The 24,916-nt window shown below is 47.6% G+C and overlaps 3 protein-coding genes across 4 annotated transcripts; 1 reads left to right on the top strand and 2 right to left on the bottom strand.

Moving 5' to 3' along the window:
* Window positions 1-3,239: 3,239 nt before the first annotated feature.
* Window positions 3,240-10,303, bottom strand: LOC120641853 (myb-binding protein 1A-like protein). Of its 2 annotated transcripts, none has more exons than XM_039918192.1 (8): window positions 9,638-10,303; window positions 9,411-9,536; window positions 9,129-9,326; window positions 7,613-7,840; window positions 6,311-7,453; window positions 5,222-5,581; window positions 4,564-5,029; window positions 3,240-4,268 (listed from the first exon to the last, which is right to left on the bottom strand). In XM_039918192.1, exons 1-8 carry the CDS (start codon window positions 10,154-10,156, stop codon window positions 3,499-3,501), a joined length of 3,810 nt encoding a protein of 1,269 aa, XP_039774126.1. In that variant the 5' UTR covers window positions 10,157-10,303; the 3' UTR covers window positions 3,240-3,498. The 2 variants fall into 2 exon arrangements, with proteins under 2 accessions (XP_039774126.1, XP_039774195.1); XM_039918261.1 differs by having other exon boundaries at window positions 9,684-10,279.
* Window positions 10,304-10,498: 195 nt separating this feature from the next.
* Window positions 10,499-13,756, top strand: LOC120641796. Its single transcript, XM_039918077.1, has 6 exons — window positions 10,499-10,739; window positions 10,832-10,908; window positions 10,999-11,069; window positions 11,161-11,667; window positions 12,019-12,109; window positions 13,338-13,756. Exons 1-6 carry the CDS (start codon window positions 10,568-10,570, stop codon window positions 13,422-13,424), a joined length of 1,005 nt encoding a protein of 334 aa, XP_039774011.1. The 5' UTR covers window positions 10,499-10,567; the 3' UTR covers window positions 13,425-13,756.
* Window positions 13,757-20,857: 7,101 nt separating this feature from the next.
* Window positions 20,858-23,121, bottom strand: LOC120641716 (alpha-1,3-arabinosyltransferase XAT3-like). The gene is made up of 3 exons (XM_039917972.1): window positions 22,687-23,121; window positions 22,490-22,573; window positions 20,858-22,395 (listed from the first exon to the last, which is right to left on the bottom strand). Exons 1-3 carry the CDS (start codon window positions 22,811-22,813, stop codon window positions 21,146-21,148), a joined length of 1,461 nt encoding a protein of 486 aa, XP_039773906.1. The 5' UTR covers window positions 22,814-23,121; the 3' UTR covers window positions 20,858-21,145.
* Window positions 23,122-24,916: the final 1,795 nt, after the last annotated feature.

Raw genomic sequence — 24,916 nt, 5'->3', positions numbered from 1 at the left:
GTGAAGCTTTATATGCCTACAAAATAAAAATATATTGGTCCACTTCACATGTGAATTGGTTATTAGATTAATCTAATGCAGTGTATCATGAATTCATTATGTTGTGTACAATAATGTCATTGTGTTTGGAGATAATATCTTTAGTGCATAGTATCTTGTTGTTGTTTCTTAGAAGCGTTCATATAACAAGTAACTGATGTGTGATGTTGTGTTTATAAAAGTGTATACATAATATTAGATTTTATGCCAGGCATAGATCTCATGACAAACCTATGTCTTGTGCAATATACATCTGCCTTATATCTCTTAATTATTTGCTAGATCAACAGAAAAGAATCCTATGTGGCACCTAATTGATATGCATGAATTCATGATACTATTAATTGGAATTAGCTTTTGAGATATGCATTGTGGGAGAGCCCATCATCATATTTCTATTCTTGAATGACGGATTACAAGATTTGTTATATCATCGAATGTTCAAGATATTTGAAGATTATGGGTTGTTCAACAATACTTTGCATATATGCTCATGAGTGTTGTGGTGTTGCCAAGTAGCAACTTCCACACTCTTCTTTATAAAATATCTAACTCTGACCATTCAAAAAAATATCTAACTCTAGAATTTTCCTCATCCTTATCAAACTAAGCAAAATATTTAAAGTTAGATATATTTTTTGAATGGTCAGAGTTAGATATTTTGTAAAGAAGAATGTGAAATTTGCTACATGGCAACACTACAATACCCATGAGAACCTACAAATAGAGGTGCTCCCTATGCTAATTTGAATAGAAGATTTGTTTTAAACTTCTCGTTTTTTAGGTTTGTTTTATAATTTTTTTGGCAATATTTTTTTGCAAAAAGGGGTGATGTAAAGTGGAGATAATTTTTTTTCCTTGTAAAGAGTTGAGCAACAAAATGGTGATGATCCCAATGAACTAGGTCTTAAAATCAAGAGAGAAGTCTAAAAATATGATTTTGGAAATCCTTGTAAGGCTTTGAGTGTGTCTTTGTTAATAAGACCTTTTGCTCTACTCTAAGCGGGCTGGGAAAAAAGAGGCATGAGTCGCACCACTGATTTTAATGTATTGGTGAATTATATGCATTCGTGCAGATCGTGCATCGATCAAATCCTCCTATACAAATATTGTATGAGCAAATTCTGAACTCAAGATCAAGCTAGCATCCGTTTCGCAAATCACGATGTTAAACCACATGAAAGATAACTAAATCACAATAGTGGCAATGCATGTGTAGAGTGCTTAAGCTACATTTCCATGTTTAATTTCCAGGCCAATCAGTTTCAAAATTCGTTATGAAATCCCAAATCACACCTGAACACACGCAAACGATATCTAATAAACGATCCCAGGTCAGCTGCTGGAAGCATGCTACTACTCATAGTTACAGAAACAGAGCTCTCAATTTTGTGAGACTAAAATTCAAATCCTTACAAAGTAGTTCCAAATTAAAATTTGTCCAGCATCTTGATCAATCACACACCCGAATTGCATGTGAATGCTAGCTAACCAACGAGCTCTCAAGCGATGCCATAAGCCGATCTTGATCAATCACACACCCGAATTGCATGTGAATGCTAGCTAACCAACGAGCTCTCAAGCGATGCCACAAGCCGATCGACCACCCAAAAAATCACACCAGAACACGAGCGACCTACGAGCAACCGGTTATACCTGGAATGGCGTTGGGATGCGGAGGGGGTGAGGGAGAGGGGCAGCACGATACGACGAGATGTGTGTGGAGATGGGTGAGCAACGAGGTCGGTCACACAACACGGAGGGTGCCACCAAATGGAGGAGACCAGAGAGCACCGCGACGGGGAGGGCGGCGCGAAATGGAGCAGATGGAGCAGATGGCCACGCAACTGGGAGGGCGGCGTGAAATGGAGGAGAGGGCCTACAAGAAGGGCAGCGCAAAACCCTCGATGCCTGGTCGGCACGGCAGCAGTGCGGTGGAGAAGGAGATGGCTGACGAGGTGAGGACGCTGTCGTGCAAAAGCAAAGAGTCTTTTACGTTTATGCCATTACAAAAGTTTGTGGTTACGTGTATGGCATTAAAAAGTTCGGAGACACCTATTATGTGCCATGGCATGATTTTTTTTGACGTGTGTGCCATTCCGTCCACTTCCTGTTACAAATTAACGTTTCTCAGCCCTGACGGGTGGGACCCACCCACGGAAGTGTCTATTCAGCCCTTGAGAACATCTCCCTACGGGCCTAGTGTGCTCCGCAGGCCGCAGCCTCCATCCCAAATTCACCATGTTCGGCAGGCTGGAGCTGGAGGCTGGAGTAGTGTGAGAGAAAAACACTGTTACTGTAGGGCTGGAGGCTCAATCCACCAGCCGAACAGGGTGATTGGCAAATTCATCCGTAGCCTCCTCTCCTGGCTCCGGCGAGCCCCGGCGGCCGCCCCTTTCCTGCTCCGGCGACCCATCCCCGGCTATAGAGGGTCGCGCCGCAGGGGGCCCTCAGCACAGGGCAGGCCGCGCTGCAAGGGGCGCTCGGCATGGGTGCAGCGGCGCTGGGCACGGGGGTTGGCCGCACCGCCGAGGGGTCCTCGCCGCAAGGGGCACGCTCGCCACGGGGACGAGCTGGGGGAGGCGGCATGGGCTACAGGCCGGCGCGCAGGAGGCTGCGCTGGACAAGGCACTCGGCGAGCTCATTGCTCACCATCCTGGCGGCCGCGGCCCTCGTAGTAGGTGCACCTAGTCCTCCAACGGCCGCACGGCGCCGAGGTACGCCGTGACGTCGACCCCCGACCGCCCCTGCTCCGGTTCATGGATCATAGCTATATTTTTTTTCTGTTTATTTTGCTTGTGAAGATGAGCAATGTGCCGTCGATTGCTGTGAGGAACCAGTGAGATGTATTTTTTTTTCCCTTGTCCAATTCTTTGTTTTCCTCTCAGAGCAAAGAATTTTCTCATTTGAGCTGTGGATCTTGTTTGGTTCATTTCTTCTTCTTTTTTCTCCTCTGCTCCATTCCTCTCATGAAGAGGAAAGAATTTTCTTATTTAAATTGTGAATTCTCCTCACGTGGCGCAGCAAAGCAGAAGGGCAAAACTGTCAGTCCTTCGTACACGTAACCACGAGAGTCGGTGGGCCCGGGCAAGGTGGAGGGAATCGTAGGTGAGCCCGACCAGGGTTTTGGAGGGAAACGGCCGGGCATTTTAAAGAATTGAAGAACGCATTGCGCCAACAACCCATACGATTGGTCAGGATTACGAAATGACTTATCAACATTACTGAAAACTGGCAAATTTGGTCATGGTGTTTCCATACATTATCCATTCACGCAATCCTTGCGCATGCAGTGCACATACAGAACTGGTACTGGTTGCTAACTGTAACTTCCTTGATGCTGATAGTCTAAGAATACTGATTTAATTGAGCCTACACTCGACCCAGAAAAAAATTACAAGCAAAATTAAATTCATCACAAAACTTCTAGCGCCCCTTGACCCGTGGGAAAAACAGGTTCTACTTTGAATCTTTTTTGAAGGGGGCAAATGCAGTTCCTAGTTGCGCCTGACAGAGGGAATAAGTTTCAGTACTCAACGCATTCTGCAATTGTTCTTTGAGATTAAGCTTCAGCACTGTTTGCAAGATCCTAGTGCAAAAGTTCCGTACTTCCTTGCGGCGCGACTTGTTCTCGGGGACCTTTGAAAGAACTTCTTGCATCAACTCGCACAGCTGAGCCAAATGGTTTGTCCACACCTCTGATGCATCACCAACCCATGATTTCAGTATGCAGTCCACCAACTCCAGAATTTGATTTCTCCGGTATTCAGCTCTCAGGACCTCTACCTTCTGTACTACCAAACCAAAAAGCTCCTGACCTATCCAGGGATTCCTCCGAACAACCTCCTTCACAAAACCAAGCTTCAGCCGTGATTTCTTCCTGTCATAATCATTCAAGATAGATCGGAACTTATCAACCACACTTGCCAGTTCCTCTTCAGAACGATTCATCGAAATGATTATCTTCAGAATCCAAAATGCTGCATTCTGGGCTACAGAAGCAACTGTGCTGTATCTTGAGCGGGATGCCAATCTTAGAGCTTTCTCCAACAACCTTTCGAGTTTACTGAATTCAATGCCATTGCCTTCTGGATACTCCCTTCCTTTGAAAATCCTTCTCTGCAATATACCAGCAATCCGTTGCCTGAACTGTTCACCACCATCAGCGCCATGTGATTTAACAAAAGCTTGCATCAAGAAAGAATACACCTCCAGCACCAAGGTTTTCCCTGTAGAGGTGAACATAAAAGTTGTAAGAAACAATACAACAGAAGCTGAGAGATGTAATTGACAACTGCATATACAGTTTTTCTAATATCCCTAGTTTATTCAAATAAATTACATTCATAGTCCTTCAGATAGCTCTTTTAACTAAGATAATCTGACACAAGCTAAATCTTGACTGAACTGTTTGAAAGCACAACAAAAGTCAGGAGTCCTTTAGAAAATATCCCAGAATAGCAAAAACATCACTAGCAACAGCTAGACTGAAAAAAGTAGTAGGAATGACTAATTGGAATATACCTGGATTCCTCTGAAGGTATATATCAAGTAACGTAAGCACGCGAAGCTTGAATCGCATAAGTTGTGATTGCTTAGTCTCGCTACCAGGAAGATTGCGCTCTTTGAATATCCTTGCAATGTAAGGATCGATACGGAACATAGCATCATCATCCATGCCATCTGAATCATCTGAATCATCCCCATCTTTGTTAGCTTCTGCTTTCTCTCCATCTTTCAGATCATCTTGATCCGCATCACCTTCATCAGTTGAATCATCTTCCATATCCTCATCCAAATCATCTGCAACATCATCAATTTCCCCAACCTCTGCATCTTCCATGACAGTTTCATCATCATCTTCAATATCAACACGACCATCATCTTCGTCATCACTATCAGTTTGACGACCTTTCAAATCTATCTTCACAACTCTCAACATATCAAGGAGACCGGTTTCTGTAATATCATCACAGAACACACGGAAAACCTGTCGTTTCAAATAAAAGGCATGATTACCACACAGTAAACCACTGTTTTTAATATGTTTCCATTTTTACATGAGAACATATAAGGCTAAACAATAAAAAGTAAGGCATTGCATCTGCCTCATTATTCCAAGTATTATAAACATTGATTCCTCGAATATGCAAAGTTTATAACTACAGCTAAGTATACTTGCCTGTTCAATAGTAAAACAAACGGGTCCAGATGCATGAGGCAATATAGAGAGGAAAGTCTGAACAAGAACATCCATAAACTCAAGTGACGCTTCCTCATTGGAATCCTCTGAACCATCTTCATCAGATCCCTCTGACCCATCCTCATCGGGTTCCTGTGGACCACGTTCACCAGATTCCTGCCCGCTGGAGCTGTCACCCTGAGCAATAGCAGGAAAGGATTTCTTGCAACATATAGTCACATCAACTGCGGCCTCCCAATACTCATCTGGATGGAGAAGAACTTGTAAGAGCAACTGAATAAGTAGATAACGCATCACATGCATCTTAGTAGAGTCCAATCCAGGGCCAGCCTTTCTTTCCTATTCACACAGAAAGAAACCATTAGAAATTAGATGGCAACTGGAGCATATATGGCGCAAGCATGAGGAAACATTAGTTCCAACAAAAAAAATTAAGAAAAAGGAAAATACAGTTTCCAAAGATGAAACAATCAAAGTTGTATGAAAGTCTATTTAATTACACACTTCTCCTTGTTAATAATGACGTGCAGCTGTCCTGCTGGTTGGGAAAATAACAAACAAACCATTCAATTACTGCTCAAACTTGGTAAGGCTGCATTCAGTTCTTACAATCTTACTGCATTGGAAAAGGCTGTTTCATGTTTATCATTAGATTGTTTCAGAAAGTTAGATGCACATCGGTTGTAAAGACACATGTGGAGTAGCACAGTCCACAGCAGTTCAAATATGCAGGAGCTTCATTGCACATGTTCTTGTTTTAGTATATGTTCCAGTTTGCACAGCAGACAAAGTCCTAAATATGCATATGTAGATTATTCCATCATGACACCAGTAAAACTGTCTCAAAAGGCATAATCATTGATACCACTGTACAAATCCTAGATTCTATAGTCAATCATTCATTCCAAACCAGATAGCAGATTGGCTATTTCAAAATGGAAGTGCATAAAAATCAGGCAGAACATTTGTGTTGGCAAGGTCATCCCATAGCCAACTACTAATCAAAAAGAAAAACATAGAACATATAACTTATTAATGAGCTAAGCAGAGTGACAAGCAATTGCAAACCTCCTGGAAAAGCAGTGATTCTATAGCCAGCAATTTCTTGAATGCATTATCATCATTGCCACTCAAGGTCCTGAAGAGGGAAACTGAGGGGATATTGCATACGGTGTTAATGAAACGCATAAAGTAGTAGCCTAAGTCGTTGGACTTGACCTCACTAGCAACATGTAAAGCTTCATCCTTTTGTGCATCTTCCAGCAAGAATTGAAGCTGCTCTATGCATTCATTACGTAGTGATGTGGATATAGGATTCTTTGGCCATTTGAACTTCTCTTGCAACTCAAATGATGTAACTTCAGTTCCTAAAGATGCTGAGAAAAGACCTTGGACTGCAAGGAATTTCAATATTTCAGTCTGCACTTGGAATTTTTCTTCAATACACTTAACCATTTCAGAATCCGAATTCCCTTTTGATGTAAGCTTTAGATTTTTTAGAACACATGAAATTGTATTCACCACCCAACTCTTCAGAACATCAACATTCCCATGCCCAAAAGGATCCTGCTCTTCAGTTGGGCCAATTTCTGAATTCTCATCAGTTGTCTGACTTTGATCAGATGGTTCATCTGAAACAGCCTCTTCATCAACGAAGAGCGCCATCAAATTTTGCACAAGACACAAACAATCCTCAACACTTTGAAATTTGCCAATCAACTCTTTAACAGTTTTAGTTTTTGTCATGGAGTCAAATCTTCCACCACTATACTTCTGCAAGTTAATAATGACAGCAGCACGCCGATCATTGTCATGGCCTACTACACTTGCTAACTCATGCAGAAAATGTTTGCCGGCGTTGTACAACCAAGATGATTCATTTGATAAAATATCAATCAAACCATGAACAACTTTGCTGGACAGAACTACTTGAATAGCTGAAGGGGACAATTTTGGGAGGATGCTAAGAAGTATATTAAATGCCAAATGCTTCCTGTCATGAGATGAGAGCAGCAAAGATCCTTGAATTACAACCTCACAGAAATTACGCAGATTCTGTACGGTATCCTCAGAGGAACTCGCTTTCTTATTCTTTTTGTGCTTCTTGCTACAACTGGTGTTAATATCATTCTGAGATGCTGCCTCACGAACAAGCATCTCGGTGATGACAAGCCACACACTATGAATACGAGGAAGACAAAAGGCAGATTCCTGCACAAGTTAAATCAAAACCTTTATCAGCAAACCAAAACTTTAACAAACATAAGAAACGCAGATTACAAAATAGACCTTCATGAGTTTGGATAGTAGCAAAATGTGATATTCTTTATGTGAAATTCCTCGTGATCATTTATATACTAAAAATAATACCTTGAAACAAGCAGCAATAGATTTCAGATGATGTTCCGCAAAAAAGTTGTCAGGGCTGAATGGATATGGGAGAATCTTTCCAAATATCTCCTTCTGAACACTAGTCCTCTCCTGCAACTTCAAAGCTAGAAAGAGTGCATCTGGATCACCAGCATCAGCAGCTCTGTTGAACCAATCTTGTACACTAGGAGCTTCAAGAACCTCAGATAATATAGCTTCATCAGGCAGCTGCAACACAGAGAAAGGTCAGCAGATATATCCAACAAATCAGGTGGGAAAATACTAGTGCAAGTGTGCGACTGACAAAGGTACCATACACTTAGTTCCTAAACCCTATTTTTTCCATGATGAAATATTAAAGATGCAACTTCTACATAAAGAATACGGCACAAACATCACTATGCCATAGTTACAATATGCTGATCTAGGAGGCAAAACAATCCATGACAACCAATAGGAGAAGCCAAAACGAAGATAACTTGTAATAAGGACAAATTGTTAGTGTTAGTAACAAGAGGGCAAGACAACTTCCACAAATGTGTCACATGAAAAAGGTATTAGTAGACTTTTCATGAAAAATACTTGCAAATGAATATATTCTGAACAGTAAGGCTTCGAGAAACGTAATAATCAAGGATATTTGAGACCGTGTCGATGTCAACACAGGTGCAAAAGAACAGAGGTAGTATAGTGGTAGAATTTTATTTATCTTCATTGCTTTTGTGCATGAGGCCTTTTATTTATCTTCAATTTTATTTTCCTCGTCATTCTTGTTTTTGCTATATTATATATATGAATGCCACTGACTGTAATACTACAAAATGAAATGTCTATGTTCAAATGCAAAATTAGCACTCATATCAGAAGGATAGAGTAAAACCACATCGCAGCCTCTTATTCAGCAATTAGCAGGGCTATCGTGTTATTCGGTAATGTAATGTGCATGCAAGCATATGGCTCACCAAAATTGTTTGCTTCAAGCTTGCAATTAAATTGCTAACTAGTTGCAAAATTTGAGATTTATAAGCATCAGTATATAAAAAACTGTTTTTTTGTATCACTGGCAACCAAACAAACCAAATTTCTGAAATCACTCATTGAACATATTTCATTCTTCAACCAACCATCAACTTTATTTGCTCATTAACCAAGCACGATTCAGTAACCACTGTAAATCGATCAAGATGATCTGAATCAAGGATTTGTTATGCGATCGAGCCTGACAGTGATCGAATGAACAGAATGGACTTTTTTTATGCAATGAACAATGGGCTTGTTGCACTAAGATAACATCAAGTCACGCAAACAAGAGATTGTATACCTGGACTGTTTCCATTTAATTGACAGCAACAGGACGAGTATGCTTTCAATGGTAAAGGTCAAATGAGCACGGACTATCAGCATGCTGCAGTTTCTACTAAACTTGTGAAAAAACTAACATTATATGCAATTATGATGCATCATGCTGTGATAAAAGCATATCACTGCGGTTTTGGCACGTGCTTGAGGGACATACCTTACTGACTAAATCCAAAATCACTGCAACTGCAGGCTCCGTTAAATATCGTTTCTTGCTACTGAGATCAACAACCTCACTCACAAAATCCTTGACAATGGGCGAGCTTTTGTCACGTGTCCACTGTCGTGAAACTCGTCCAGACCTCGCAATTGCTCCAAATCCAAATAGGCGCCCCAAAAGATTGTCCTTAGCTTCCTAAAACAGAAAAAAAAATTAGGCTGACATCAAAATAGGTAAGAAGTTGCAGGCAGCCATAATGACAGTAGTTTTTCAATTTACCGGTCCCTTCATCGAAGATGAATATTCCAATAAATTAGGGATCAGCTTCATAAGTGCTCCAATCCTGATTGACCGAATTGATTCGAGCACAACAGCAAGACCCAATGCAAATCCTTGCCTTGCATACTGCAAAGATATTCCAAAAGTTAGTCAAAGATCAACCAAGCAGACCATAACATCATCGAACTGAAACTAAGCTCGTCCAGACTCGAGGAAAGCATTTCTACCTCTCTAGAAGAAGAGATACCACGAATAAGCCGCCGGATGGCGTACCGCACTGACGGGGCGCAGTTTTCCAGTCCATCGTCCTTCTCAGCCTCCATCTGTGAAGACCCGTCCCTATCGGCGGCTTCCCCTTTCCGCACACCCTTCTCGAACGCCTTCTGCACTTCCCGAAGCTCGGCCACCAGCGCCTCCGCCGCAGCCTCCCTCACCGACGCCTCCGGCGATGCAAGGTCCCTGAACACATTCATGTGCAGCCCCGGGCCCGCCGCCGACGGAGCGGGCGGAGGATTCACTGGCGCTGCGGCCTCCGCGGCTGGCGGCTGCGGCTTGGCGGCCTCGGATTCGGCCGACTGGCGGTGGCGCTCCTTGTCGAGCTCCTTCCTCTGCTTCTTCCGCTCCATGGCCAGCTTCTTCTTCTTCGCCGGGGCCTCCGCGGCGGCGGCATCATCCCGGGAGGCGTCCGAGGCTGGAACAGCCTCGGGCACCGCGAGGTCAGTCTGGGCCCTCTTTTTACCGGCCATCCGAGCTCGCTCGCCGCGATTCTGAGCACGGCGTCGAGGTGGCGGAGGAGGAGGGCGGAGCGGCGGAGGCGACGGCTGGGGTTTATGCCGTGACGAGACAGCAGTGGGCGATTGGAGGCGCTTGCCTAGGGTTAGGGTTTTTCTTTCTCCTTTTTTTTGTCCGCTTAAAATAATTTTTTTATTTATCTGGCAGACGTTGGAGCGGTTAGAATTTTGCAAGTGGGCCCAGCCCAATCTCGAGGCCCATGATCAAGCCCAGCCAGAATATCGGCCGCGCGGCAGACACGTGGGCCCTCTCCCGCGACGCGTGTTGAGGAAGGCGGGCGAGAGGCCGACGTGTGGGCCTGCGGAACAAAGCGCGGCGCCGCGGCGGAGGGGAGAGGAAAGGAGGCGGCCCAGGCGAGCGCGGCCATGGCGGACAAGCCGAGCCGCGCGCTGGTTCTCTACGCCGCCGGCCACGCCGCGCTGCTCACGCCTCCGACGGGCTCCGCTGCCGCGGGGAGCCACCTCGACGCGTTCGCCTCCCGCGCCTCCTGCGGCTTCCTCACCCTCCGCTCCCCGCCGGCTTCCCCTCCCACGACCGGTACTGATCCAGCGCGCCTCCCGCTCCCGCGTCACTGCTTTCACTGCTCGTTTCTTCCCCCGATTGATAGTTCGGTCCTTTGCTGCACCTAGGTGCCGAGGAGAGTAGCAGCACGATTCTGGAACTGGCACAGCTGCTCGACGTGTACGATCATCTGTGTCCAGGAAAGGTGAGATCCTGCTTTCCAATTTTATGTTGAGATGCGATGTTTGTGCGAGAATGTGAGTGCGTAATGCTACTTGAACTTGTTAAATGTTAGAATGCGGAAACTGGTCTGGAAGTTGCCCAAGTGGATCCACAGGAGCTAGTAGTTCCCAAGCTGTCTGAGAGGTGGGTACTTGGATGTGTGTGGTTTGTGTTTTCTGTATGTTAGTTGGCCCGGTGGGAGTACTAATTAGTTGTAGTGCTAATGAAATTTCAGGTTTATGGGGCTGAGAGCTGCCATGGTCACCAATTGCCCCCGCATCAGCTCCTTTGCAGCGAATCTTGGTTTCCATGTTTTCCAAACCAATGATTTTGCTGCACAGTCTGGCTCGTCCAGTGTTACTAAGGAGGTTGGAGTAATCAATCGAGCGTTTGGTCTGCTAGGATTCTCGGATGGGAATGTGCAGGAAGCATCTGAATTCGATCTAGTATTTATGCATGTTGCCATGGAGAATACGAACAGCAAGTTGGGGAAATTAGGAATGAAGGCCGATCTGAATCGGCTTGAGAAATTAGTGGGCACAATCATGGAAGCTGCACCCATTGGTTCAGCGATTGCTTCTCGTATTCATGTATCTCTGATGTTGAGCTATGGATCTGCTTCTGGAAATAAGGATGAGTTTTCCATATTAACCTCTTCAACCGAAACAGACTCCGACTTGAATCTACTGCGCCCACGCCAGAGCTATACCATGAAAGCAGGACATGCATTAGAGGATGTCAGGTAGACTTTGGAAGTATACTTTGGTTGCAGTATATTATGCTCTCTTGTAAGGCATCGTAAAGTTTTTCTAGATTTTGTTTGCAGTATGTGTAAGTAAAACATAGCATGTTCTTTTAGGTATAAATAAATCGATGTACTGTTCATATCTTCCCTTTGTGAAATGTGTGCGCAATCATCGTACAGTCCTTTCGATTTTATAAAAGTGTAGGTAAGGTTATCAGATTTTATATCACTCAACCCTGAAAACCAATGTAGTTATTACTTATTAACAGTAATAGAAGTACATATAGAGATCTTCTAGTTATAATATTCTTTATCCTTTTATAGATTTGTGTACTGCTTGTTTTGCAGAGTTCGTCATCCAATTCTGCTGGCACAGTGGCAGGAAGGTGTAACGCGTGTTGATTTGGTAAAAGAGTTCTCTTTTGAAGAATTTATGAAGGTGCGCTCAGTCAATTCTACTTGTTGCAGTGTATACTGTACCCATTTTACAGATGCTACCATTTCCATTGTTCTTGTGATGTATTATAGTTTTTTGACTGTTCAACTTAAACATTGAAGTTCTTTTTTCTTATATCAGTACTGGTCAGCATTAGAAAGAATGTGGTGCTTACTGGTGTAGGATGCCATCATATTCTCAGACTGGTTTACACTGATTGTTATACTCAGATCAGGCCATGTGCACTCTGTTTTCTTGTGGAATATTCATGTCTCCCTCATAATACTCAGCTGTGCACCACTATGTGTCATGAATCCTGATTAAGAAACATGGTATGACGGGGTTATATTGAAGGCTTGGGGTGTTAACTATTCTATGATAAGTTCTCCCTTTCAAATTGAGTTGTCTCTTGCCTGTGCTACTAGCTCAAGCTTTTACACAGGAATTATAAGAGCTGTTGAATTGAGATTTTCATGTTTAAAGGTTCATCTAAGCTTGACTTGTAGCATTCTCGGATGGTTAATTACTTAGCTTTCCTTGACATTTCCCATATCACACAATACTGCAGTGCTATACCAAAAAAAAACTGCAAATATAGTGAGGTTTCACATATTGCTAATTACTGCATTTGAAATTGAAAATCTGGTGGCGTATCTTGACTTGTGCAGCAGACAGTAAACCAGAATGGATACCTTTTTCTCCTTGTAAGTTATCTCCACAGGAACACGTAAGGGCACATAATGGAAATGACACCATGAGAAGTTCATAATTTATAGCAACAGTTTTTGCAGATTTCAGACATGGAAATGGAACAGTCAAAACTGAAAGACAGCCATAGATTATATTTTGAATGTAGCATGAAAAACTTTGTTAGATTGATTCACATGTGTGCTTCACACTTCTGTTCTGCTTTGTACTTGATTTTTATTTTTGTTCATAACATGTTTTTTTATCAGTGCTTGTCTCCGTGATTCATATTTTGGGATATGCCTTGTTAAACACATAATGTTGATTAGCTTAACTTCAAGTTGTGCGCTTGTGCCAAATATTCATGAACTGTTGTCATGCATCCTCTCTTGCCTTCCCATTTGTGTGGACATTCTATGCTTGCAGTAGATGTTATGGTAAGTTTTTTTTTTTTGAGTTATGATAACTTTGTGTTTGAACTTTTCCGTTCCTTCATCTCGTTTCCGTGGATGACAATAACTAATTTTAGTCTTGTAATCAACAGCGTGGTGGGAACCTTGCCATGCTTGCTGAGCGCTTTCTACCTGAGGTGGCATTTAAGCTCTGGAAGGCACCTAAATATGGGGCATAAGGATATCCGCCATTGACATGGAGATGGATAAATAACAGAAACCCTGGATGAGTTTTTGTTTTCAAAGGGAAACAATGGAATAATTAAAGCAGACATGTGAACTTAGATATGATATGAAGGGCACTCTGCACAGATGCTAATCCGATAAAGTGTTGGGGGGTTGTTACTAAACAGTCAATGAAAATTTGTAGCAAAATGATACCAGGCTTTCTTATGGCAGAGTTCCCGATTTTTGTCCAATGATTCGCTGCTTATGTAATGTAACCTATACTTTTCTAACATGGTGGCTGTTTCTTCTGTGAGCTCAATGTCCTACTTGTAGCATTATTGCATGGACTACCTTAAACTTGGTGATGGTGTTACTGCTAATAGTGTGTCTGCAGCAGCATCTATAAATTAGGAAATGACAGGTTGGACCCAACAGACGAACATAGCAAGTCTGAGTGCTGGTGGATGGGTCACCAACCGGCAGTTTGTTTGCACATTCAGACCAGTGATTTTTGCCGGTTTTGCTTGCAGAAATGCTCTTTCTGCAATATCTGCAGTGATATCGCTGACCTCATCGTGCCTGTTCATAAACGGATAGACCAAACATGCGCTGCCTAGCGATCGCCGTCTGATACTCTGATCCTGAAGTCTGAACTGTTGCTTTGGTAGTTAGATGGAGAAACGAACAGGATGCATTTGTCCTCATGCCTACATAATTGTACCATGATTCCGCCAAGTGGATGGCTTGGACAACTCTCCCCCGACGGGCGACGGCTTAACAGAAGCGATGCATCGTGGCCGTCAGTTCAGAGCGCAATGTTCCCCAGCCCTGACAATTTTTCTCTGCTCTTCCGAAGTTTCAGACCAGGTTCGTATTAATCGCTGCAGTCATTCTGAAGACTGAATATATATATATATATGAACAAAAAAATAATTTTTACCAGTCAGATTTGCACATGAATTCATATGGAGCTTTTTAAGGTGCTGAAAACCTGCAATTCTTACACGCCATCTTCCATCAAACGAAGGCGGTGGTGTACCCAAGTCGTTTGGACGTCGCAATAATCTACGACTCGCGAACCTGCGATGCTCTCCAAAAATCAGAATCCATAGCAGGAACTGAAAAAAAAGCGTGGTCCACGCGAGGCAACTAGCCGTGCAGTGACAGTACTCTACCGACTACTGGTGCTGTCAAGCCATAACTAACTCGGGTGTGTTTAGTTCGCGAAAAGTTCGTGAAAAAATTGTTGTAGCATGTTTCGGCTTTATTTGACAACTATTGTTCAACCATGGAGTAATTAGTCTCAAAGAATTCGTCTCGTCATTTACAACCAAACTATGCAATTAGCTATATTTTTTAACTACGTTTAATACTTCATACATATATCGTAAGATTCGATGTGCGTCAGTGAAATTTTTTGAGAACTTTTCACAAAACTAAACACAACCTCCATCGAGCCAGACACACACAAAAAAAAAGTAGTAGTAGCTCGCATGCCTCATTGCAGGAATGGGTGGTGTCACCTCGTCACCGGCCACGAGATCATGATCTGCCCAAAAAAAAACTGTTGATTGACTGATTACTGAAACGGAATCTCCGTCTCCTTATTTCCAAGTCGCCTGCCAGTCACATCGACACGGCTTGTAAGTAAGTTTCGAACTATATTTTATTATGCTTTAATCTCCTTTTTCTTTTGAAGAATATTTAATCTCCTTTTTTTTTCAGTTTGAGAGAGGACACGGGGAAACGACGCATGGGCCGGCGGTTCAGCCGTCGCTGTCCCCCCTGCGACCCGGTCCAGTCCAGTCCGGTCTAGTCTGCCTGATGTGGGAACCAGTTCGACGGCCACTGCGTTGTGCTGGCTCGTCCGTAGCAAGCTGCCCTGGCTCAGTGTTAATGCGCATTAAGTTTCGGTACTATGTTCTTGAAATGGGTCTTTGATGGAATCTAGTCGCTGAGAATTTGGGTCACAAATAAGATTAGCAGAAGGGGCGCCAGATGAGATGCTGCTGCTACAGTGTAGTATGCTGCTACAGTGCAGTGGTACTATTCAGATGGCTCGTGGTTGCTTCGTTCTTACTCCCATAGGAGTACTGGATTGTTGGTAATTAATTGGCATTTGGCCATGACAGATTTTCGCACGAGAAGATTCACCCGAAAAGGAAAGGTCAGTTTCAGTTTACAGTTTCACAGCACGTTACTCAAATTGAGAACTAGATAATTATACCGGCTGAGTTTTATAGAGATGAAACTTATGCATACGATCGTAATCCGTACAAAATAGATAGGGCGGTTTACATGCGATGGTCTGAAGATCCGTTGGTGGGCCAATCTGCCGCTGTTAATTTCGGCAGTTAGGCCCACTAATCCAAGGGCGGCAGCAGCACATGCTGATGAGCTTTCGAGCGCAGTCTTGCATCCCAGCTTGGAGAACTAGGCCATGCCATACACCGAGGTTGGTGGCAGTGGCACAGCCGCCGCACACGCGCGGAAGCGGCGGCGGCGGCGGACGGTGGGTACGGAGGGACCAGTGTGCGTGCGTGCGTGCCCGGCCTGCACCGACATGGCCGCCGACGGCGAGACAGGACGCGCCCGCCGCCGCCAGAGACTGAGAGCGGCGGAGTTGATCGGTGGGCACGCGCACGGCGCACATCATCCATGAGTGATTCACGCACCGGAGCCCATCAGCGGCGATCGTGCCTTAATAATCCCCATGCATGGCTCGCCGGCATGCTATTTCGAGTACCCGTCCGATCAGAACATCCACGGAGAATCTTCACTGGGGCCGGCCATCTGCAATGATTCCTGACGGCCAGGCCAGGCCACAGCATCTGCGACGTGAATGCCTTTGAGGCTGCCATGAACGTTTCCCCCTGCACGTTGTTGGCTAGCTTGCTCCGTACGTGGCGGCGACGGAGTCTCTCCTGGCACCGGTCACCACGCTGTTAGGTACGGTCGCGTTTTCCACAGGTACAGCTGGAGGGAGGTGGGTTTGGCCGTGTCTGAGCACAAGTAAACGTGATTGTAATCACGAAGTGTCGGTGGCAGAGGACCGGTTTCATTGCTCGCAGAAATGTTCTTCTCAGATATTGTGAGTGATGCGCTGCTTCTGAATCCGTTGCCCAAATCTCCGCTGTCTGATGACGGCCACCTGATTCTGAAGTCTGAACTTTTTTTTAAGGAAAAAAGTCTGAACTGTTTTGGTGGTAGATAGTGAACCATGGATTGGCTTGGGAGCTAAACTTTAGTCCTGTTACATCAAACAAAATCTTATTATTCATAAGTATTTATTAAATAAAATTTGATAACAAAACTAATTGTAGAACCTCTAATTCGTGAGGATGAATGTAATAGGAGTAATTAATCTCTGATCATTGAATGTTTACTATAGCAAATTAAGGACTAATTAGGATCATTAGATTCGTCTTTGCATCACTCTGTGCAAATAATTTTATAATTAGATTTTTATTTAATACTTATAAGGGAAAAGTCCAATTTTTACTCTCGAACTATCGCAAAAGTCTTGATTTTCAACCTTCAACTATAAAACCGGACAACACATGCCATCCAACTGTCAAAACCGGATAAATTTGGACCTCGGGGTGGTTTTGAAGGTGGTTTTGCATTTTTTTTAAAAAATAAATAAATCTAAAAAAATCAAAACTAATTCACTTTAAATCATAAAAAAATATGAAACTAGTACAAATTTTTTTCTAAAAATGTAACCTATATATTATTGCTCCATTTGAATACTAGTTATTAAAAAATAATAGGCATAAATGCAAGCAACCAAATATTATAAATATAAAAAAATTAGATCTGAATAACTCACAAGTCATGTGACAATAGACAGGTTACATTTTTAGAAAACTTTTGATACCAATTTCATAATTTTTTGACTTAAAATGAATTACATATAATTTTTTTAATATAAAATTGAATATTTTTAATTCTTACAAAATGAAAAACCACCTTCAAAACCACCCCAGGGGACAAATTTATCCGGTTTTGACAGTTGGATGGCACTATATTGTCCGGTTTTATAGTTGAAGATTGAAAATCGGACTTTTACGATAGTTGGAGGGTGTAAACCAGACTTTTCTCTACTTATAAATGATAAGATTGTCGTTTGACGTGACAGATCTAAAATTTAGCCTTAATGATGGTCACGTGATTCTGATGTCAGTCACTTTGGTGGTACATAGGGAACGAACGAAACGGGACGCGTCTTGTACTCTTGTCCTCGATTCCTCGCATACCATGCATATGCATACCTTCTGCTCTACACGGTGGTTTTCACGATTCCGCACCTGACACCATCGCCCCCTAGTACAAACCGAAGCCCCAAAAGGCAGAGGCGAATGTGGCGTGGCATACACACGAGTCGTTTGCACATCGCAATAGGTTTGTTGCGAGCTCTGCCACTGGTGGTATTAAACGAACCATAACCATAGATGGAACCAAGCCCCAAGAAAAGCAGCCTGCATGACGTCTCACCTCATCTGCCTGCACACACACACACACACACACACACAAAGACAGTAGATTAATTAAACTGTTGTTTTCATCGATCATTTTAAACAGGATCTTGTTAACGAAAAGTTCACATTGACACGACCCATAAGTGAGTTCGCAAAGAAAAAGTGAGTTGTGAGCTACATTTTAAAATTCCGATCTCCTTTTTAGCGCTTCGCTAGAGGACACGAGACTAGGAGAGGGAGAAGAACTCAAAAGAAGGGTCGGGTTCGTAGCTCTCCTGGAGCGCATGGCAGTCGGGCCCGGGGTGGTTCCTCGGTCGCTGTCCGTCCCCAATAATGTGGAAACCAGTCGGACGCGGCCGCTGCGTTGTACTGGCCCGTAACCCGCTCCTAGGTACTCCTAGCTTGATCGCTTCCCGCATGATGGCTGGGCGGTCTGTTCGTGTAAGCTAGTGCGCTTTTAATAGTTCTTCAAAAAAAAAAAAACTAGCGCGATTATTTTCCTAGTACTATGTTCTTAAAATGAAATTACAAAGGATTTAAGGAATGAAGTACTATTTCATAAACAATTCAGGTACTAAACCGGAACTGGGTGCAGTTCAGCAGGTAAGGTCAAATTCGAGTCCCCAACTTGATACCGGTATTTGCATTCCATAAATTTATTCTACGAAGCAACCAGCGCTGTTTTTGTGTGCACTGTGCTTTGGAAAAAAAAACACTAGATCAGCACAAAAGGGTGCCCAACCATTGTCAATACCACTCCCTTTATTTCTATTTATTTCAGAGGCAAGCTTTTTAACCAAGAGTATGTAGCTCTCGCGATTGATAATCTTTATATTAGCATTGAAAACACTTGGTTAAAGTTATACTTTCATATTCATACAAAATGATATAGTATACTGTTCGTTCAACCTTGTCCTAGTAATTCGAGACAAGGGGAGTACCACAACGTACCTGATGAAAGGTTTCCGCTACCTCGCGCCGGTTCGTTAAGAAGATACAGTGACGGAATCGTGCTCCGGACAGCTCACCAGAAAAGACGAATTTTTAACTCATGCAAAAACAAAATGGAGCAGACATGGCAGCTTGATACCAACCCGGACATGGGTGATCATCGCCGGGGATAACGGGGACGGACTGACGACGACGGCATCACTGTCAGCACGCGGTGGGCCGGTCTGCGTTTGTTTAATTCGGCGGTTAGGCCCACTAATCCACGAGCATCGAGCGCTCTCGCAGCGCACATGCCGCGTTGCTTTTTTGAGCTTTAGGAATGCATGGAATCTACGGATCGGAGCGTCGTCTTGCTAATACAAGCTTTGGTACGGTGTTGCTTCAATTCCGTGCGCCTGCCCCGCCGTGCACCGCCGAGGTTGGTAGCGCATCCGCCGTGCATGCGCGGAAGCCCGGCCGGCCGGCGGGCAGCCCGCCCGAGACGGCAGGGCCCGGCACCGACAGTGGCGGATGCAGGATTGGAGGCAAGGGGGCTGAAACAATAGAAATGTTGATTTATGTGAAGATTTAATGGTGATTTGGAAGTTATTTTACGTGTAATTAGGGAAGCTTAGGGGGGCTTGAGCCCCCTAGCCCCCCTCCTGTATCTGCCCCTGGGCACCGACATGACCAGCGGGACAGGACGCGCACGGCAGCGGCGGCGAGAGAGCAGAGGTCGTTCGTGAGTAATGATTCATCAGATCAGAGGTGGATTCCATCAGCAGTAATCATGCCTTAACCCCCCCTGCATGTGTGACCATATATGGCCTCGGGCGGCCATGGCGTGATGGCGTCAGCTGCAAGACCACCACTCTGTAGCTAGGTCAACGAACGGTTCAGCTTGCAACTGTAGCATCAGTGCTCCACTCCAGTCGCTGTGCTCGTGGTGCGCCGTCCCCGTCGGTTTTACAGGGACGCCAGCGACGGCGCGTTGCTTGCTCGGATCGCCCTCCGATGAGCATCGTCCCATCAAACGGAAATAAAAACCATTCGCGGATGCGTCGGTTTGGAAGCTAGGATTGGGGCCCGTTCAAACGGGGATCGTGCTCTCGTACGGCGCCGCCGGTGCGCTCCGGTTGCGGCGTCCCCGTCGTCGGACGACATGAAAAGCTTCTCCGAGATCGCAACGACCTCCATTCGTCCATCTCTCTGGATGTTTCGTTCGTCCATCCCGGAGCTCGGAATCGTCCGCGAATCAGTCCGGGGGTTCGATCCACCGTCGCTGCCCCGTCCTTGTTCTTGCGCGAGGACCGAACGGACGGCCGAGATCAGGGGTGGACCCTTTCTCCCCCGGGGATTGGATGGAAGCTTCCGGCGCACATGTGAGGTGACGACAACGTTGGGGGGCAGGTGGCGGGTTGGCAGCCGCCGTCGCACTTCCACGATGGGGGCGCGTCGCGAGCGTTGACGGGCGCGACAGCCAAACTCGCTTCCTCCTCCCAACCCGTCTCCTTTTTCCTCTGGGAGCGAGCCCGCGGCCGGCGCGCGCGGATCGCACCGTGACCCCGCCCGCTCCGCCGCTCCTCGCGGGACGGCGGCGGCATCCTCCGCCGCCGTCTCCCTGCCGAACCGCGACGTGACAAGAGGGAGAAAAGCCCCCGCGCCGCACGGCAAGGTCGCGGCCCCCGTTGTTCCATCGTGCTCCGCCTCATCCGTCCCCCATCTCCGGGCGCCGTCTGCTGACGCCGACGCCGCGCGTCGCCGTCGCGGTGGGTGCGGTCAAGCTGCCGTGGGCGCGTGGTGCTCCCTTCCACAGTTCCACTTCCCCATCCATTGGCTGGCCAACAAGAACTAGGCTCTGCTCGGCTGCTTCGTGCCCTGCCGCGACGAACTCCGTCCAGCTCGGCACAAGTTGAAGAGGCTCTCAAATTTCATTTTGAGAGCAGGATGCAGAGGTCAGAAGAGTCTCAGAGATGACCCACATGACTTGAGCTCCATGATCCTTGACATTCATAGACATGAGTAGCCAATAATAATCACAAAAGAAAGGGTTTCTATAAATTAAGCAATTAACAAATCATCATCTGGGCTGGATTGAGCTGGCCTCTACAGTACAGTAGTAGTATATAAACATGTCAACATGTTCTTGCTTTTGCCTTCCACCATTTTCCCATCCTCCTTTATGTAACAAAACAATGGATCCAATGAATCTTGCTAAAAAGGATCGATCGAAGCTCGAAAAAAAAAGTCGAAGTTGAGCGAGCGACCACAAGGCAGGCGCAGATGTGTCCGTCCGATAGATACACCAACCTATCTAGTGGTCATGGCAGCCGGCTCATGGCCTCCTGCAGCGTGGCCTTGAACCTGTCGAGGTCCATCCGGATGTTCTGCTTGTCCAGGTAGGCCGTCTTGAGCGCGTCCCAGCCCTGCTTGTGCACGGCGTAGGGGTCGGTGAGCACCTGGTGGTTCCTCGGGTACTGGTCGATCAGCGAGCTCTCCTCCAGCCTCACGTTGTAGTCCATGTAGCTCACCTCCATGTCCGCCGCCGGGTCCTTGAACGTCACGCCGGTGAGCCACTCCAGCCCGCCGAAGGGCACCACCTGGATCAGCACGGCGCCGCGGGGCAGGAACACCATGTTGGTCAGCCCGGCGCCGTGCACGCCCACCATCACGTCCGCCGAGTTCACCAGCCGCGCGAACGTCGCCATGTCCGTGTGCTGGTCGGGCTCCGCCATGCGCACCTCGAACCCGGCCGCCGCCGCCGCGCGCGCCATCTCCCGCTCGTTCAGGAACCGCCGCGACCCGCGCCGGGAGATGATGAGCAGGCGCGGCATGCCGGCGCCCGTGGCGCCGCCGCGGGACGCCGCCTCGCGCCCCAGCCCGAAGGCGCGGCGGAGCGCGCGCTTGAAGTCCACCACCGAGACGTGCCCCGGCGACCGCCGCGGGTCCACGCCCATGTCCTTGTGGAAGGTGGCGCCGACCACGATCCGGGGGAAGCAGTGGACCTCCTGGTCGTTGTCGACGTCGATGACGTCGTGCCGGGTGAGCTGCCGGAAGAAGGGGGTGAACTTGCCCACCCACCAGGGCTTCATCCCGGAGAGCAGGAACTGCACGCGGCCCTTGAACTGGTGGGTGCTGATGAAGAGCGGCACCAGCACGTCGGTGTAGTCGTGGTAGAGGTTGCCGGAGAAGCCGCCGTTGGAGAAGAGGAACCCCGGGACCGAGTGGTTCTTTGTGCACGCCGGCGCGGCGTCGCCGACGGGGAGCGGCTTGAGGGTGTACTCGCGGACGTGGGCCATGGCGACGGGGTCGTGGTAGCGCGCGTACGGCTTGGTCCGCCACTCCCGGTCTATCCCGCTGACGTAGATGGTGGAGCGGTTCCCGTCCACCCGGATGTCGCCCGACGCGTCGCACCGCTCCGACCGCTTGCTCGTCATGTAGCACGTCGGCTTCGCCTTGGACCCCTTCTTGCCTCTGCCTTTCCCGCCGCCGGAGGTGGTGGTGGCCACGGCGGCCGGCGTGGCCACCGCGGGCGCCGTGCTGGACACATCCTCTTCCTCCTCCTCCCCCTCTGATGAAGACCCAAGAAGCAGCAGCGATTTTCAGAACAAATTGAACAAATCCGTTGTGGGATTTTTTTGAAATCAGGAGAGGTCGCGACTCACCTCCGGGCGTCCTGGCCGGCGACTCCTCCGTCTCCATCCGGATGCTGGCGTTCATCTGCTCCTGGAGCTGGTCCTCCGCCTTGCCTGCGCGCACGGCCACAAGAGCGAAACGTCAGCAAAGGGAGCCGCTTCCCCACCACACGGCCGGATCGAGAGGGGACGGGATGATGTGATGCTGGAGGACAGGGAGGGCGTACCGAAGGGGGTGGCGCAGTATCTGGCCTTGACGATGCTGAGGACGCAGAGCGAGAGCAGCATGGCGCCGATGATGACGCCGTTGCTGACCCGCCGCGGCTCCTGCCGGCTCCGCAGCGACGGCTTCATCTCGCCGTCCTCCTCCTCCCGCCGCAGCCGCCGCCTGCCGGCCGGAGCCCCCACCCGGCCCAGATCTGGCGCGCCGCGCCCGAAGCGGCCGCCTTTCGCTGCCCCCTCCGACCTGCTGCTCTCTCTCCGAAGCCGAAGAAGAAAGGGTGGGCGGGCGAGCTGGCACCGGCAGGGAATGGGAACGGGGACGAGGACAAGGAAGGAAGGCTCGAGATGCTTTGCTTAGCTGAAGGCGTGGAGGAGGAGGGAGACTGGTCTTAAGCTGCTGGCTGATGCTGCCGTGTGGAGCTTGGATCTGACTAACTGAGGGGGATTAGCCTGGTAAGCAAGGCGGTGAGAGAAAGCGCTTCTGCCTGCGCTGACGCCGTCGGGTTACGGCGTGTCCTTGCTCATTTACGCGTGGGGTTAATCCAGCAGATTATACAAAATTGCAGCTTGTGGCTGAGGTGGCCCAGCCGCTATTCCTCTGCTGGCTGATGTTTATTCGTCTGCCAAGCTTAGCGGAAGACTCCGTCACGTGAGGACTCGTAAGAACCCGCAGATTTTAGGAGTGTTTGGATCTTAAAGGTTTTTTTTCACGCTTGGGCACGTTTTTCATTAAGAGCTGGATCTTAAAGATTAAAATTTAGTTCTACCGCAACGCATGTTTCAATGTCGGTTAGAAGAATTAAATATAAACTAATTATACAAATAATTATAGAAGTCTAGAGCTAGTAGATATGAATATATTAAGTCGAGAAGTTATGCAATTTATTTATTATTAATCTATATTTAATATTTCTAATTAGCATATATGTTATAATAAGGGTTAAAGGTTGACTCTTCCGGATCTCACGTTTCGCGACTCTCGTGTACGTAACTCACAGTCACAGCTCCCGCTCCCGAAACCATCGCCGGCGGTGGCAAACCATGGCTCCCCGGGATACCTGCGTGGAGAGCGAGGTCGCTTTCTCAAGTCCGACATGCTGGAGAAGCTGGTGCGTGCACATGTGAAATATAGTCCACGCAGACATGTTTAGGGTATCACCCCCCCCCCCCTTGTCGCTCCCGCAAGGCAACGGGGGGGCTCTCTCGCGCCGCCGTCTCTAGCCCCCGCCGCCTCCTTCCCTCCCTCGCCATCGCCCGAGCAAGTCTCCGGAAGCCCAGCGGCCGGCGAGGAAGGCCACGGCTGGGCGAATCAGCCGGTGGGGGACTTGGGTGGCGGGGCGGGACGGCGCTCGGGGCTCTCGGCCGGGCGGCACGCCGGAGCTTCGTCGGTGCGGATCCGGCCCAGCCACAGACGGATCCGGCCTTCGCGTTGCCGGATCTGCCAGCCCTGGCCCTCTGCGCGGTGGTGCCGATGTGCTTCGGCGTGTGCGGCGGCGGGTCCCCTAAGACCGGCGGCGGCCGCGTGCACACGAATGTGCAGCACAGGAGGAGGAGGAGCCCGACGGCATTGGCACGGTGCGCTGTTTCGGCCGGCGGCGGGCGCTGTGGGTTCGACCTGTGGTCGTGGAGGTGGCAGGAGCGACGGTCCTCGTCGCGGGGCTGCGTTTAGTCTGCAGCCGACGGCGGCGCCTTTGGCGTCGCTACCTTCTTGAAGGTGTCGTTGGTGGAGACACTTCTCGGCCATGCGGTGGAAGGCCTGCTGGTGGCTTGGTGGGGCGGCTCAGTGCCGGTGGCGAGCTCGAAGGGGGTTGCCGAGCTCATGCGGCGGTTGCCAAAATCATGCTGGCGACCAGGGGCTATCACATGGATGTTGGATCTGGTTGCTTGCAGCGGACTGCGGTGGTTGACATTGCTTGGCAACTGTCAATGCGGCGTGGGACTGCGTCGGATGACGACGCTTGCAGCACCATCACCGTGGGACGGCTTGGCTTGCAGCGGACTGCGGCGGTTTGCTCAGTTTTGCTCGGCAACTCCGGTGTGGTACATCGTCGAAAAGACGGCGCAAGTGACAACGTGGCTTGCTAGTATGGTGGTGGTGGCGATTGTGTGGGTGGCGCAACGCGATGCGGTCATTCGGCGGACGCGTTTTGGCTGTTTGATGGGGATCTTGGGACACGGGGCAATACTTTTCATCATCCTGACGGCGATTTAAGGAACGAATCCGCGACACGAAGT

The sequence above is a fragment of the Panicum virgatum genome, chromosome 1K (genome assembly GCF_016808335.1).
Source record: "Panicum virgatum strain AP13 chromosome 1K, P.virgatum_v5, whole genome shotgun sequence".
Lineage (NCBI taxonomy): Eukaryota > Viridiplantae > Streptophyta > Magnoliopsida > Poales > Poaceae > Panicum > Panicum virgatum.
Note: the sequence above shows the minus strand (reverse complement) of the source record. Positions and strands in the feature narration are given on the sequence as shown.